At 25.0% G+C, this 16,617-nt stretch overlaps 1 protein-coding gene across 1 annotated transcript in view; it reads left to right on the top strand.

Moving 5' to 3' along the window:
- LOC129615919 (gamma-aminobutyric acid type B receptor subunit 1-like) overlaps window positions 1–6,968 on the top strand; it is a 122,616-nt gene extending 115,648 nt beyond the window's left edge. Inside the window, exon 3 of the mRNA XM_055531345.1 lies at window positions 6,856–6,968. Coding sequence (XP_055387320.1) covers window positions 6,856–6,912 — 57 coding nt within the window. The 3' untranslated portion in view covers window positions 6,913–6,968. The remainder of the gene's footprint in view (window positions 1–6,855) is intronic.
- Window positions 6,969–16,617: the final 9,649 nt, after the last annotated feature.

Below are 16,617 nucleotides of genomic sequence, written 5' to 3'. Positions count from 1 at the left end.
ACCGAAATATATGTAGAGGACCGATTTATATACATAGAACCGAAATATATCCATAGGATCGAATTATATCCCTAGCACCAAAATATTTCCGTAGAATCGAAATATATCCATAGTGCCAAATTATATCCATACGACAGAATTATATCCATAGGACCGAAATATATCCATTGGACCTAGTCACATCCACATGACCGTAATATATCGACAAGACCAAAATATATCTAAAGGACCGAATTATATCCCTAGGACGAAAATACATCCTTAAGACCGAAATATATCCACAGCACAGAAATATATCCATAAGACCGAATTATATCCATAGGACTGAATTATATCCATAGGACTGAATTATATCATTAGCATCGAAATATATCAATAGGACCGAATTATATCCATATGTGCAAAATACATCCATAGAACCGAACAGAAAAACGATTCATTTCTGCGTTTGATCCATACAGTTTGTATCATTTGCTCTTCTAATATCAATATTATAATATTAATATGTTGTTCTTTTAAGTTATTCGCTGTATGAAATGGAATGTTTTCCGTGTTTTTCCCTTTTTTTTTGTTTTTTTTTTTGGTAAACGGTATTATTTATCCGCTATCTAGATTTCTTTTTCAAAACAACTTTTTCCCGTAAATCTAAAATAAATAAAGGAAAATATTTTGGGATAAAAAATAAAAATAAATCGAGAATCATTTCGTTATCATCAACTTGAAAAAATAAAAAAAAAATTTACGAAAAACAAATTTTTTAAAAATATTTTTTAAAAAGATCTCGCTCGCACCTTAAAATTACTGGTTGGGAAAAAAGAATTAAAGTACAAGATAAATGATAAGCTGTTAATAAATTCCAGATCCAAAATTTTTATTTTATTTAGGATTATACTGTAAAAAAAATAGGTAATGTTGGTAAACAACTTGGTCGGATCTTGTTAAGTTCCTTAGGAATAATTCAAATTGTAATACAGGTAAAATTTTTAATTTGACAATCTTAAAAATTATATTGCCTGTAATTTTCCTTAAATTTTGTAATAAAAAATTTTATCATCCAATAATTACTAATTTGGGTTAAAAAAAGAAAGTTAAAAAAATAATCTTAATGTTCAGGTAATATTTTTATTATTGCAAATATTCGAATTATTTTGATTAATTTAAAAAGAAGAACGTGGAAGAATAGAGGCAATGTCTATTAGAAATTACACAAATGGCGGCATAGAACGATTAACCAAATACATGTGGTTACTTTGATTTAAGGTTCATTCAAACTTTATAATAAAAGTAAAACTAAAATATTCAACAAGTTGCTTGCTTTGGAACTAAAATTTGACAATAAAATTTATTCGAAATATAATCTCTAAAAGACTCTTAATATGGACCCAGCTAGCAATAATTCAATAACTCGATTTGTCTTGAAAATATTATCGGAAATATCAACACTAATACCTAGTTTCATGTTAATTACAACAAAATACTATTGTAAAATCAAAGTACAATACATTCAAAACTCATTAAAATATTATAATATTATGTATGAAAATCGAACCCAACCTTTTGATAGCAAGAGAAATAGAAAGGGAACAAAAATATTTAATATTAAAAATACAATTTGCTAAGTAGTTTTGAAAATATTTTAAATTTTAAATAATTCTAAAGTTTTCAAAATTATAATCTTATAAAAGTAATTTTAAAGAGTAAAATTTCATATTTAAAGGACGTGCAGTAAAAAAATTATTAATATGTAGACGTGACATGTATATTATTATGTTCATACAAATTTAAATAGCTAGGTCCTTAAATATATTTATACATAAATGCTATTCTATTGACCCAATGTATATGTGCTTATATTTCAAATAATTTTTGGGCACGAAAAATACACACCTTTAATATCAAAAAAAATACAAAGAAAACAAAATTGAAACCTTTTTAGACCGCTTTCACATATTATTTTTAACTTTATAATCGTAGTAAAGCAATTTAATATAAAAATATAAAATTATTTAAAATATAAAACAGTCAAACCTGTGTAAAGCACTAGTTTAATGTACCTAGAGTTTAGAGCCCAAAGCCTTAAATTTTCATCCTATATTAATTTTTTTTTTTAAATTTTCTAATTTTATTATTCCTTATACATATTATAATGTATTATTTTAAATTCAAAATAATAAAGTTAATAATTTTATGATGTTATTATTAAAATGGGTATATAGAGCTAAAAGTAATAATATAAGAAAATGGGGTCGATGTTAAAAAGAAAATTTTAGAAACATCCTTTAATATACCTATATTTTGAAACTGTTATACAATTCTTGTATTCCAATCATATTATTGCATGAAATGTTCGTACTATTGTGATAATCGTAAAAATTTTATTGTACTTTCTATATTGTGAGCTTTCGTTATACCCACTTTTTTAAAATTTGAAATTTTCGGAGAAATTCAGGAAAAAGGTAAAAATGACAATAATGTTTTTTTCCTTTTCGATATTATTTGAATTTAATAAATAAAATATACTAGAGGCTAGTTTTAACTTTTATTTCAATATTATAAAATAAAAAAAATATTTTTAAAAATGAAACAGGAGCAAAAAATAAGGGAAGAAAATAAAAAGATCCTGAAAAATAACTTTAAGAAATTAATTTTTTTTTAAAGGAAATTTCTTTTATCATATACAATTTTAATGTACAAGTATGTGTGTGTATATTGAATTTTACTTTAAATAAATTTGAATCAAATTAATGGCTTGTAAAGCAGCACTTCTCCCTTGAATAAGTGAAAAACAGCTTACTAGCTACATATTTAAATTGATTTTGCATACATTTAGGATGAAAGACAAAAAATGGTTTGAATTCGCAGTGAAATAAATTATTTTAAGATGAATAAGTACACTTTTTGATGTACTATCCATACTGTACATAGCAAGAATTTTGTTGCTTTAATAGAAATTTAAAAATGATTGTATTTTCGAATATAAGGCCCCGAAAATTCAAATTTTACAAAATTTAAGAGGCGATAATGTTTATGGGGCTGGAGGTAGAAAAAAATTTTTTGTTTAAAAAAATGAATTATTTGTTAGTGTGTGAAATGTTTGTAGTTCCGATAGAATAAATAGTCAAAAAATTGTATTTTTGTGACTTTAAGGGGCTATAAATTTTAGAGAGGGGGGGAGATAAGTTATGGGTAAAAATTTCTTTTACAAAAATAAGTCGCTATAGTAAATATTTATTTGTGTATAAAATATTTGGATATATTACAGTGTATAAAAGTTTTGTGAACAGAAACCCAGAAAGACGATCAGAGTAACATTAATTATACAATAACAAATTTTTTTAAAAAGTGCTAAAAATAATCTTCAATTCAAATCATTCTTTAGAATATAGAAGGAGGAAAACAAAAATAATATTTTTAATATTATAAAAGGATTATTAAATTAAATTTGTTTTAAATTATTTTATTATATAGTTATACATGTATAACACAAATATTCAAGATAAGATGAGAATAATAACTAAATAATAATTTATTTTTAGATATTTTAAAGTTAAAATTGAAAAATAGTAAAACTATTTTAAGAATTTATATTTAATAATAAAATAAAGAGTTATAAAGCCATAAATTAGGAGAAAAAACAAACAAATACTTAATATGTCGAAAGAATAAATAAACATTTGTTTTAAATTTATTATTGTTATACTGTATAACAATTTTATCACAATATAATAATATTTTTAATAAAATAAAAATAATCTCTCAAATTAAGAGAGTTTTAATAAGTTTAAAATGCAACAAAGAGTGTAATTGCTTTATAAATATAAAAAAACAAAATATGAGAAAATATGACAGATAAGAAGATTTCGTTCTCATTGCATCTTTTATTTATTGAATGAGTGCGCTTAATCAAAACTTATATAATAAAATATTTATTGAGAGTAAATATGTATGATTTTTTAAATACTTAAATACTTCTTCCGCCCCTTTAGTTGACTAATAGATGAGAGTAGTAGTATTTAAAGCTTATAAAATCTGTTTACTGAAAGTCATATTTATGTAAACAAGTTATTTCATGTAGCAGACTACATATAACCTATAAATTTACTTAGGTCATACTGTTTTTACTAAAAATATTAGTTAACTTCTGTGCAACATAATTATGTATATCCAACATAATTTTATCTCTACTCATAACGGTGGTGTATTCTTTAGTATCTAAATTAATCAACGGAAAAAATCAACAAGATCAAGAACCAAGAATATATTTTCTTTGACTTGTTTTTATATAGAATCAGCAGTCCAGAGCTGATGGACCGAAGAAGGGTGGTAGCATGCCTTCAGATAAACCAAAAAAAGCAAAGTGATGTTTTGTTTTTTGGGCCTCTTCTTCTCGAGCTATAAGACTTCGAATTGTTTTTTCTAAAAATCGTCCAATTCTTATAATTTTATTTAATGGAATTCCCCTCTTAGCAGCGTATGGTTTTTTCTCATAAAAAGAATATAAATTTTTCAAGAAGATATGAACATAGTATACGTATAGTTATGGGCAATATTGTAATTTCAGAGTATATATAAGTAGGTACCTACAAGTAATATTAATTTATAAAAAATTTTCAGTATCTTATTCATTCCTGCCATTTTAATCTTCTCAATTCCTTAGAGACTGTGTACGAAGAAATATTATTTCAAATTTAACTTAATATGATTTCAACATGTTACAAATTTTTCTCTTTTTATTTTCCTCATTTAATTTTTTTTAACACTTTGTTTCCGTAACTATTCGTAATATCTTTATTTAACTGTTAAAGTTAAATATTCTGTTTTCCCTCTTCTTCTTCAAATGAAATTTAATTACATAATCTTATCATTTATTGTTACACTAACAGCAAAATTAAAAAAAAAACTGTGCATTTAAAAATACGATTAGCACATTACAGAAGATTATAATTAGTTTTAATGTAAAAATTTGTATAAGTAAACTGTTATATTGTTCATTTATGTTATCGTGCTGCTAAAAGAATATTTGAGTGGTGTAATTATAATAAGAATTCGTTTTATATAGGGTGATTCTTGGCTATAATACAAGTAAGACTTGCTGTTTATTTATGTGCGAATTAATTTCCGTCTTATGTTCATAATCTAAAAGTGTAAATTTTGTGAGGTTGTAAGAATATTTTATCTGTGTTTATACTGCGTAATTAAAACATTGTTACGGCCTACTTCTCCCAATTTTTGTATGATTCTTTATATCTTTGTAATTTGAATAATTCAAAAATTAAGTGCAAATATATTAAATTCCAATGGTTGAACGTTTTCCTAAAATAGATTTGCGGTAAATACAAATTGGAGCCTGAATGTTTTTGAAATTTGTTAAGATATTATAATTCGTGGTTGATTAGTTGCACAATGAGTTCGACACGAGTGCAATTATCATGATTTTACAATTTGTCTACCATTATTATGAGGAAGTTTCGTTGTCATTATGTACTGGATTGATAGAGGTCATTAAGACAACTCCATTTCTTTAAGAAATGCTTAAAATCACTAACATTCTTCTTAGAAGTCTATAATATAATCTTCAATTTTAATTCAAAGAGGTATTTTCCATTACTTATTCAGCCCTTTTTCATTTCAGATTCAGCCCTTTTTCATTTATATAGCTTGAAAGCCCAATATTTCAAAATTATACTTTACAAGCTTTACTTAAATTTCGCATTGATTTTATATTTTACAGTTTTTAATTCAATTTACAATAATAATTGAGCTGATCTTATGTGCTATTTTAAAAAATTAATAAGATAATGTTATATTTTCCGCCATTTTAATTTTATCCATATTTATTTTGGAATTACTATATAATACAAGGATATATTCGGCATTATTCTGACAAGAATTAAATGAAAAAAAAAATCCTGTTCTACAACAGGATTCTTATGATGGTTTTATTGATGTTGTGTTTTAAATTTTCATGAAGATAAAATAGTGTTTTTTTTTTTGGGGATTGTTTGAAATGTACGGCTATGGTTTTTTGGTAATAAAATTTGAAGTAGCACGAAATTTTTTTTCAAATTTTCTTTGCTTGTTTTTTTGTAAAGTAATATTTTATGTTATTAAATGAAATAAATAAGAATTTTCCTTTCATTTTTTTTATGATTAGTAACGATTATTAAATTTTAAATTATCCATTAAAATTTTTATTTATGTTACAGCGGTTCGTTGAATTTTTGGTCATTAAATTATAATATTCTTTGAAAACCATTTTATTATTACTATTAGAAGAATTTCCTTTCCATTGAGTTTTATAAAATCAAAGAGAAAATTAAAATATGGTAATTTAATTTCTTTAAAAGTTTTTAAAGTGGTAAAGGTTTTCCTTTTAAAAGAGGCTTTTAATTAAGAAATTTTAAAGGAAATTTTTTTATCTATATTCTGTTAGAAATCTTAGCATTTCATTACTTGAGAACAAAAAACTACAAACGTTCACAATTTAAAATATTGAATTTACACGCTTATTTTATTCTTATTGAGTTTATAGTTCAATAATTCAAAACTTTTAGAAATTTAAGAAAGCTAAAAACACTTCTTTGTGTGTTAGCTTAGGCCTTCCGTATTATTTATGTAGAAATTTTGACGAAACGTTCAATTCTATATTGTTTTTAAACCGTTTTTAAGTTGCAATATTTAAGTAAAAATAATTAAGCTTAGATTTGATAAAATTAATTTTGTTAGAATTTGGAGGCTGAGGAATGCTTAAAAGTATTGTCCAAATTCTACTTAAAATACTAAAAAATTATTTAAAAACATAATAAAATTTTGTGTATAAAGTAATTTAATTTTATTTTTCTTGTTTATTTTTAGGTAAGCATTTACGTAAATTTTTTGGATGGACATACGTCGTATAATTACAAAGCATAAATGTGAGCTGCCTAAGGTAAAAATGAACAATGATTAAAAAAACTATGAATTTTCCCCAAAAAAAAAAAATTACCAAAAATATTTTGAAAAGTTCCAGACAAAAATTTTCTTCTCTAATAACATTATCTTTTTCTTTCAACTGTTATATTTTATATAACAGTTTAAATTTTATAGGATTTTTATGTGAAATTTTCATTTCTATTAATTTTTTTCGGAAAATTTCTAATGATACTCTTAAAATTCTAATGAATTAACTATAGTATGTGCATATATTTTACCACACACGTGTGTATATGTAACCCAACTACAACTTTAGGAAATCGAATGGGCCCTAGCGATGTCTTCAAGGGACGACAGTCTACACAGCACATCCATTGTTGTCGAGCATGCACCTATGTTGGGATTGCCCTTCAACAGTTCGCAGCCGACGGATAATACACAAGGAGGAGACCATTTCTGCATCTCTGCGAGTGTTTGGCTCTGGACAGACTGGTCGTGTGAGGTAGGGCATGCGTGATAGAACTGGACGAGATATCCAAGATTAGCATCGGAGATTTAAATGGATGTCTCAAAAGAACGGATTGGCTTATATAAACCATCTGTAATCGTATGTTCAATGACGATATGACAATCATGGGGTGGTGGTAGCAAAACGGCACTATTTGTCAATCAACCTACCAACCAATGTACACATTACCATATATAATAAAGTGTTTCGTATTTTTCTTTAAAACTTTCTCTCAAAATACTATATTCTTCTCTTTTAAATACCTTCCTGAACAAGATAATGATTACATAATATTATACTGACAAAGTGCATTCCATATTTCTACCTACGTTATACTATTTACACCTACTTACTGTACACATTCACATAAGTTTCATTTACATTCTAAATACATATAAGCAACACAACCTTAGATGATTTACAATATGTTATAAAAATATAAAAAATCATACTCGACTCCTCTTCATGTTCACAATAATCCAAAATTTATTACATTTCTTCAGTTTGAATCAATTGGGAGCTTCAATTATTACATAGGGGTTCTTCTCTTTCTTAGCATACTGAACATTTTATGAAAAAGTGATTTTTTTTCTAAAGAAGATTAACGTTACTTTAATATTATATTTTTACTTTCTTATTCCTTTTTTTTTGAATTGCATAAAAATTTTTATTATAGTTTGGTAAGGTGTAGGTAAATATTATGTTGAATAAAATGAAAGTCATATATAACATTTTTATTTATGCATAAAATTTAAAAAAAAAAATCATTAAATAAAATATAATAAAAGGGTTATGATGATAAAGTAACTCTGAAATATCAGTAAAGAAAAATATTAAAAATGCATTTCAGTATGAAATAAAGATAGTTATAAATTCTGACGGGGTGTTTTTTGTACAAGGAGAACTCAACATTTAATTGCTCAGAGGAGATTTCCTTACCAGCTCTATTATCAAGGAACGTAAGTTAAGTAAATGCAACACTCATAGATGATCTTAAGCCAATGTATCGTATTATATTTGTGCCGGTGCTATGTTGACTCCTACTTCAGTCTTATCACTTTACAAATTATTTTTTATATTTAAGAACAATTTTATTTTACTGACTACCTACTGAGTGTTAATTAGTACTGAACGCAAATTATCATTGAATTTCTAGGATTCTGCATTTAAATTCAAGTTTCAGTATGTTTTTATTAAAACTTTTGAATTACATTCAAACAATGGCTTTGTTTGCTGTTGCTGACTCGACTATTATATTTTAATTTATTTACATTAAATACTTATAATTTACTTTGTAAAATTCTACCAACGCCTAATAATATGCAATTTTTTATAGAAATAATATAATGCCAGACTCATTTAAAATAGACGTGAGGTTTTGGTTTATTCGATCTTTTTTTGATAACAATCGAAATTTTTTAAAATAGAAAAGGAAATTTCATCTGAATCCCCTTGTGCTTTAATTTTAGCCCTTGCACAAAGTATTTTGTTAAGCTTTATATGTTTAAGTGAAAAATCATTATTTATTTTCTTAAGTAAATGCAAGAGCGAAAATATTGCACAAATTTATATACGTTCGTCATCACTTACTTCTGTTTTTTATGCTTATTGTAAATCTTTACTACCACCTTATGTAACTAGTAGTTACTGCCATGATAAATTCTGCTCGTTTTTATTTTTTTTTAATAAATCGAATATCAATGAATTTTTAACATTTTTTTTCTTTAATTTTTCACTAATATAAAATTTATTGAAGATCGAAACCCCAAAAGCAATATTTCTTTTTCTTTACAAAAATGTTAAAATTTAACATTATATATTTGGTATAGAATAACTCAGACCTCAACTCAAAGAAGAAAGAAAAAAAATTGATAAATTAATAGAGAAAAACATAAAATTTCATAAGTATGTACAAGGTACTATAAAAAAGAATTTTAATGTTACCACTTAAATAAAACATATGAGATTATAATAAAAAGTGGTATGCAGTGGTAAATTTTTAAATTTCAATTAAAAAATACTATTGCAGAAAGTAAAATTATGGTAAAAAGAGTGAGAGAGAGGGAGAGGAGAGAAAGAGACAAAGAGTGAGAGTAACTGATGCATTTTGGAAGCTAATTGAATAATTAAAAATTTTTTTACCCTTTTGAATTCTTTTTTATTGTAAAACAAAGTAAAAATATTCCTTTAATATAAAGATTTTATAGTAGTTGTTAAATGATTAATTACGTGTAATTTACTATAGTGTTGATTTATTTTTATAACATTATATTTTAATTAATAATTTAAGCTCTTCTAGCAGTATAGCAATTTTTAAAATATACAATAATAAATTAAAACGGGTTTGAATAAACCAGAATGTTAATTCGGAACTACATTTGTAAAAATACAATAATGGAACTTATCAAATGAATTCTTAATTTATATTCGACTTAAAACTGTATGGGATATTTAAGATTGGCTAAAATTAATTGAAACAAATTAGTCTGATGATCGGGTAAGAAATGCATGAAACCCTATAATAAAATAATAGATACCAGATTCTTGTCTTCCTACCTTATGCTTAACAAGTTTATTTACTCTTCAGCCAAAAATTTCTATTCGCTGTCGTTTTAAATCGCGATATAATGCATGTAAATTTATGTATAATTTCTTAATCCTATTAAATTTTCTAGAATACTGACGAACATTGTAATTTTTTTTTTATTCTATTTTTAATAACCTTGCGCAAATAATAATATCGAACGATTGATATTCAAAATAGAATCTATTTCCGTTATTGCTGTAACAACCAAGAACAGTGAGTTAAATATAGAGCCGCCTTAAAATATAAAAATAAAGTCATGAAAAATTTATTTTAATATTTTATTTTAAAAATGAAAAAAAAACTTGAAGAAGACCTTGTAAAAAAGTAGGCCACTTTTTTTTTAATTTAATAATGAGAAAATGTTTTTTTTTTTCATATTTTCTCGAATTGTCTATGAAAAATAATATTTAAGAAGGAAAAATAGGCAGATTTTTTTTTAATTGTGGAAAGAGAGGAGCGTTGTGGCAATTATACAGATTTAATATTCAATAATCATTGGTAGTTTAAGCACCGTTATCGTGTAGTAATTTGGAATAGGTGCTTTGTTTTTGAATATCGGTATAAATCTTAAATCTTTCATGTAAATTCAATTAAAATACTGTAATTAGCAATATTTTTCTTTAGAATTCTATCATCGCCTAAAACTACAACTTGATTTGTAAAATAAAAAAATTTTGTAATTATCTAAAATTAATTACAGCTGTTGTTGTCGTGTAAAAAAATCTTTAATTCTGATTATTTTTTTCTGGACTGCCTTAAATAGCATTTCTTCTATTTCTAGTTTCAATCCAATACGAATAAGAAAAAATTCAAAAAATGTGAAAAAGCCATCGAGAAAAACTCACAATGTAGACGCATATTTTTTTCTACAAAATTTTTTCCTATAATTGATAATTTTCTATAAAAAGTACATACTTACGACGTACAAATAAATAAAATTGTGTTTACTCAAACGGAATATCAAAGTCATGTTAAAAATTACACGCATTGCAAAAAAAATAAGTGTGTATTTAGGACTAAAATAATCTACAAGAAAAAAAATCGTTTAATTTAGAATCAATAATTTTTCTTTTATCATTCGCCTGCTGTTGACATGGTGTTAGAAAAATACATACAAAACGCTAAAGCATATATACTATAATGTATATATTATGAATAAAAAAGAACTCTTGTCAATTCCAGATGAACCGGATATTAAAAAGGAATTAAAATCATTTTAATTTGCTATATACATGTACACTTACTTACTTCTATACATATATACATAAGGACAATGAAAAAATTCATAAGGAAGAGCAAGGATAATGCAAAAAATATGGAAGGAGTACGAGAACGACAAAAACACATTAAAAAATAATGAAATTGTGAAATTTTAATTGCAATTTAAAGAATTTAAAAAATTAACAAAGTAACGGAGAACTTAAATAAGTTATTAAAAACCAAATAATTCAAAGTCGTTCAATACATGAACCAACTAATTCGATTAAACTTTTATATCTGGTTTAAATAATCGAAATTAAATTGATACTGTTTAACATTTTTTAGGGTCGTAAGTTATAAAAGGAAATTCAGGAACCATTTTAAATTCAAGCTACTGATTTTTTTAACAAAAGAACACTAAAATGTTGAGATTTGATTAGCATTTAATGGAAAAAATTTGGAAAATTAGAAGTTTTATTTTGGCAATTCAATTAATTTATTCGGAATGGCTATACAAGAATTGGGGTTAGAAATACCAACGACGGAAGTTCTCGTAATTTGTGGTTTGAGAAAATTAATTAATGTAGTACAATTTCATAATATTACTGTCAAATATTCTAATATTTTTTCCTAGAACAAAATTAAATTAATACGAAAAATCATTTATTGAAAAAATTTCATCAATTATAAAATTCCAAATTTATATAATATTAAAAATTATAATAATCATTACACATTACATAATAATTTTGAAATTTTCATTAAAATAATTTCTAATTAATTTTCTGAAATTATTTTAAAAAATTAATCAGCTCATGTTTAAAACTTGTAAATGAGTGTTTAAAGGAAGGTATTGAAGAAAACAATTTTTTTTTTTAAAATAATTGTAATGTACACGTACATATACATTGTACTTATACTATATTGTGTGTAGGTTTGTGCATATATGTATTTAAATTTATTTTATTTTAATTGTTGCTTTTGTCAATTCATCTATACAGGGTGGTCCAGTTCTTGTGCAAAACGCGGTCGGGGAGAAGGAAGAGGAACTCGAACATCAAACTGACATCAACAATTCGAAATTGTTGACAAAACTTTCGTGACAAGGGTGCCGTTTGCAACTAAATTGATAATTTTTGTAAATAATTTTTTCGATACCTGTAAAATAGAGGACTATACTAAAGAAAAATACAAAAGCGAACGTTTGAATCTTGGATTTTTCTTTAGTATAGTTGCCTATTTTACACCAGAATCGGACAAACCTGTATAGGTGCAACTATACTGCTTTCACAATGTATATATTGAAATAATATCGAAATGCCGTAAAAATCGATTATTTTAATAATTCATATTTTTTTTTTACAAAATTATTATATAAGATTTCATACAAGTAGATTATTTATATATTAATAGCAGAATATTTCAAATATATATAGGTATTATGTATTTATAATAAAAAAATGTAAGCAGCACAAGGATTATTTAACATACGCATTTTCATTTTATTAATACTTATAACTTAATATCGACGTTTAAAAATAAATTTTATTGAAGGATTATAAAATACATTCAAACAGTATGGAATTAAGTATATAAATTGGTTATAAATATATAATCCTCTTCCCCTATATACCTACATTTAAAAACAATATGTTAAAAAAATAAAAAGAATAACAAAACAAGTAGAAACAAATACAGGAGTATTATAAGAATCGCGTAATTGCTTCGAAGCACGTGTATTATATCGATTTGATATAATGTCGAGAACATACACAAAAGAGGGGGTCCTTATTTGGTTATTTGTGTATTTTGTATCGTAATTATGGTAATATATATATTACGTATATAATGCATATTGGAAATTGTTGATTTAGTTTTCTAATGCTTTAAAGGAAAAAGAGACTCTAAAATAATCGAGGAAGAGAATTAAATTTTCTATATTTTTATAGCATTACACGATTCAAGTTGTTAATAATTATTCGCAGAAATTTTAGCTACAAGTTTGAACTTCGAAAAAACCGGTTACAGGTTTGAACTTCGGAAACATTTTTGTGAATTAATAATATATACAAGTGACACGTTCACATTTTGAAAATTTTTTATTATGTTCAGATTTTGAAAATTATTTTACAAAAATCATGGAATTTATCAGGTCTATATTTGAATTTTAAATAAAACAAGCTTGACATATTATACCGTTGTTAATATGTTTACCGAAATATTGAGAGCAAGCCGGAAGTTAAATTTAAAAATACACCTAAAATAATGATGTGCATTAAATGTAATTGAAATATTCTGCTCTTGTAATGTTCTCATAGTTAAGGGCATTACCTAACTGTTATCCTAAAGTTGACAAGGTTTATATAAATATTGAAGACAATTCACAACTTTTGTTATTGTAAAAAAATTTCGTTCCAAAAATAGAGTAACAAAATGGCACGTTTCTTTTTTAGATCACACGAAAAAAAAAGCTAAAAAATTTTTGGTCGAAAATTTTAAAACCACAGTGGAAGATTTTTTTCTTTTATTGCTTTTCTATGTTTTATGGAGGTTGTTACACAACAGATTACACACAGGTTGTTAAAAATCTTCACAACCACGGTAAAAATAGTAATGAAATTTTTATTTATTAATTTTGAAAAATTTCTTTAGGCTTCTATAGAAACAAATTCTACTAGGCCTAGAATGTTACGTTATTTGTAAAAAGTAAAATAGGATATTAGATGGTCAGGAAAACCGGTTTAATTATGACTGATATTTTTAGTTTTTATTAACAACAACTAAAATTTAATGAAAAACAAAAACCGCTATTTTCAACAAAAATTCATTCATGTATTTTAATATGCAGCATTCACTTTATACTACACAAAACCTCCATATAACGCACTTTATAACCTACATATATGAACTTTCTGAACAAAAATCCTATCAATTTCTTTTCCGGAGTCTAAAATTATTTTTTCTATAGCTAAGTAAATTTTAAAAACGCTGTTGGATAAAACTTTTTAATTAACTTTCTATCGCTACCATATTAGTTTAGTTGTAACTATATATATACATATATTGGTACTTTAATTTAATTAAACGTTAAATACAGTGCGTGGCGGCCTCTCAATATTTTAATTAACTTTTCTCTATCAGATTTTATATCTGTATATTGAAAAAATGTGCTTTTTTAAAGAGAAATTTTGTAACTATGGTTGAAGGAAAATTGAAAGAAAATGTTGTGTATGATTTTGTGTTCTTGCAATTGGAAGATGAAAATATTATCAAAATATCCCCGGTACTTAAAAACGTTTACGATTTTGTGAAGTCAAAAACTTTTCTCAGTGAATTTTACATATCATATACATATGCTCTCGTTAATTTCAAATTGAAATGTTTCGATGTTATTTAAATAGTAAATTCCTTGAAATATTTCAATTTCTTGACATATAATTTCGAATCCTGGAAAATAAAATTGGATTAGAGTTAAAGGTATATGCCTACAAGCAATTATTTTAACATACAATTTAAGGTACCTATACCGTAGTATGAGTAACGAAATTACGTTACACACGATATTTTTTATATTCCTCATATATATTTTTATGTTTTACCGAACATACAAATCTGGAGCCAAATATTTTGGTCAAGAAGTAGAATTTGAGAAATTATGGCGTGTTGATAGTTAAGACGTGTGAAAAGTAAGCGTGTTTAGGTTTAAGAACTTGACTCTCTACATGAAGAACTTGAAATTCTACATGAATATGATCACATTTCGCAGTGTGATCCATATGATCCTGCTTTGGAAAAATTTTACATTAAAATGTTTTTGATCGAAATTTATTTACAAGTCACTTAGTGGTTCGGTTATTTTTGCTTACGTCCCTTTAACAAAAACTTTACTAAGTAATGTATAATTCTATGTTCGCATAGTGTTATGAAATCTATCACAAAGCTGATACCAAGAAGTGTTCGGTATCAGTTAAACCAAAGACAAAGGAACCACCCCTCCCCCTTTTTTTAAAAACATTTTCACATACTTGTACTCTAATGTGAACTAAATTCAATTTTTTGTTTTAACCGGAATTGCTTTAAATTCTGTATGTAGTCTTTTTTAAAGACCCACCCTTAATATTCATAAAAATTTAATTTACTTTAAAAGTGTATTAAAATAAATATGGTCATTCTTTTATTTATTTGGTGTTGTTGGTTTGTTTTTGTTTTTTGTTTACTTAATTTATTATTAATATTTATTTTTCATATTATTGCTTTAGATATTCGTTTTCACTGAATATTTAACAAATACACACACAAAAAAAGGAGCGTATTTCCTGCATGCGCGTATACAAACAAAAAAAAATTAAATGAATTTTGTTTTTATTTTAACTAAATGAACAACACACACACACCATAGTGTACACTAATGCTTTGTGTAAAACACAACCCTTTTCCCATGAAAATTTGCAAAATAATAAACGAAAATAAAAAATTAAAAGTTTAATTTAAATTTTTTTATTTACTTTTTTTTTTAATTTTTGTTGTTGCTCTTTTTTTTCTAATTCTCCTCCAAAAACCAATTTTTAAATTTATTTTGCGTTTTTTATGCCTTTTATTTGTTGTTGAATTTTTTAATAATAGTCGCACAAAATAGCCGTTTTTTTCTTGTGGGTTTTTTATATTTAGTTTATAAATTTTTTTTTTTGCCTAAAATTATGCAAATTATGCAAATATTTTCTTTTTACTGTTGTTTTTTCTGTTTGTTTTATAAAGTTTTATTAAAAATAAAATATTTTTTAATTTTGTTTTCTTGTTTTATATAAAATGTGCCTGTAGGGCTTAAAGATTGTTTTGTTTTCTTTGGATATTTAACTGTATAATAAGATAATTTTGGTATAGGGGACACATTTAGTATTTTTGAAATGGTATTAAGTTGAGTTTAATGTACTTTAAATTGCGGTTTCAACGCATAAAGGTTACTTGATTCCATGATTTGAAATATTGGAAGGGAAATTATAGGGCATAGTTACCACAGAGGGGGAAAGGAAAACAATTCAATGCTCGTGAATTTTTATTTTTATTTGAAACTAATCGAAAGTTTTGAGAAACTAAAATTGCTATTATTCTTGAGAAGTCCTTCTCCGCTATGATTTACTATGAAAAATGTGGAATCAGTTAAGCAAACTCGTTTTATATGAAAAATTCAACGACGTTTTTTATTTCGGAACCGAATTTCCACAATAATCATTGCTGCTATTTTAGGAAGATTTTCGAAAAAAAAAAATTTATTTTATGCCTGGGCTTAAATTTAATATTTAGGTTCCCGCTTTTTTTTATTCTTTTTCAATTTGAATTAATTTTAAGGATGATTTCTTTTTATTTTTTCTTCTGTTCCTTTATTTTTCATTACAATATCGTAAATAAAAAT

Source organism: Condylostylus longicornis, unplaced genomic scaffold, assembly GCF_029603195.1.
Source record: "Condylostylus longicornis isolate FDR11 unplaced genomic scaffold, ASM2960319v2 ptg000005l, whole genome shotgun sequence".
Classification (NCBI taxonomy): Eukaryota; Metazoa; Arthropoda; class Insecta; order Diptera; family Dolichopodidae; genus Condylostylus; species Condylostylus longicornis.
Note: the sequence above shows the minus strand (reverse complement) of the source record. Positions and strands in the feature narration are given on the sequence as shown.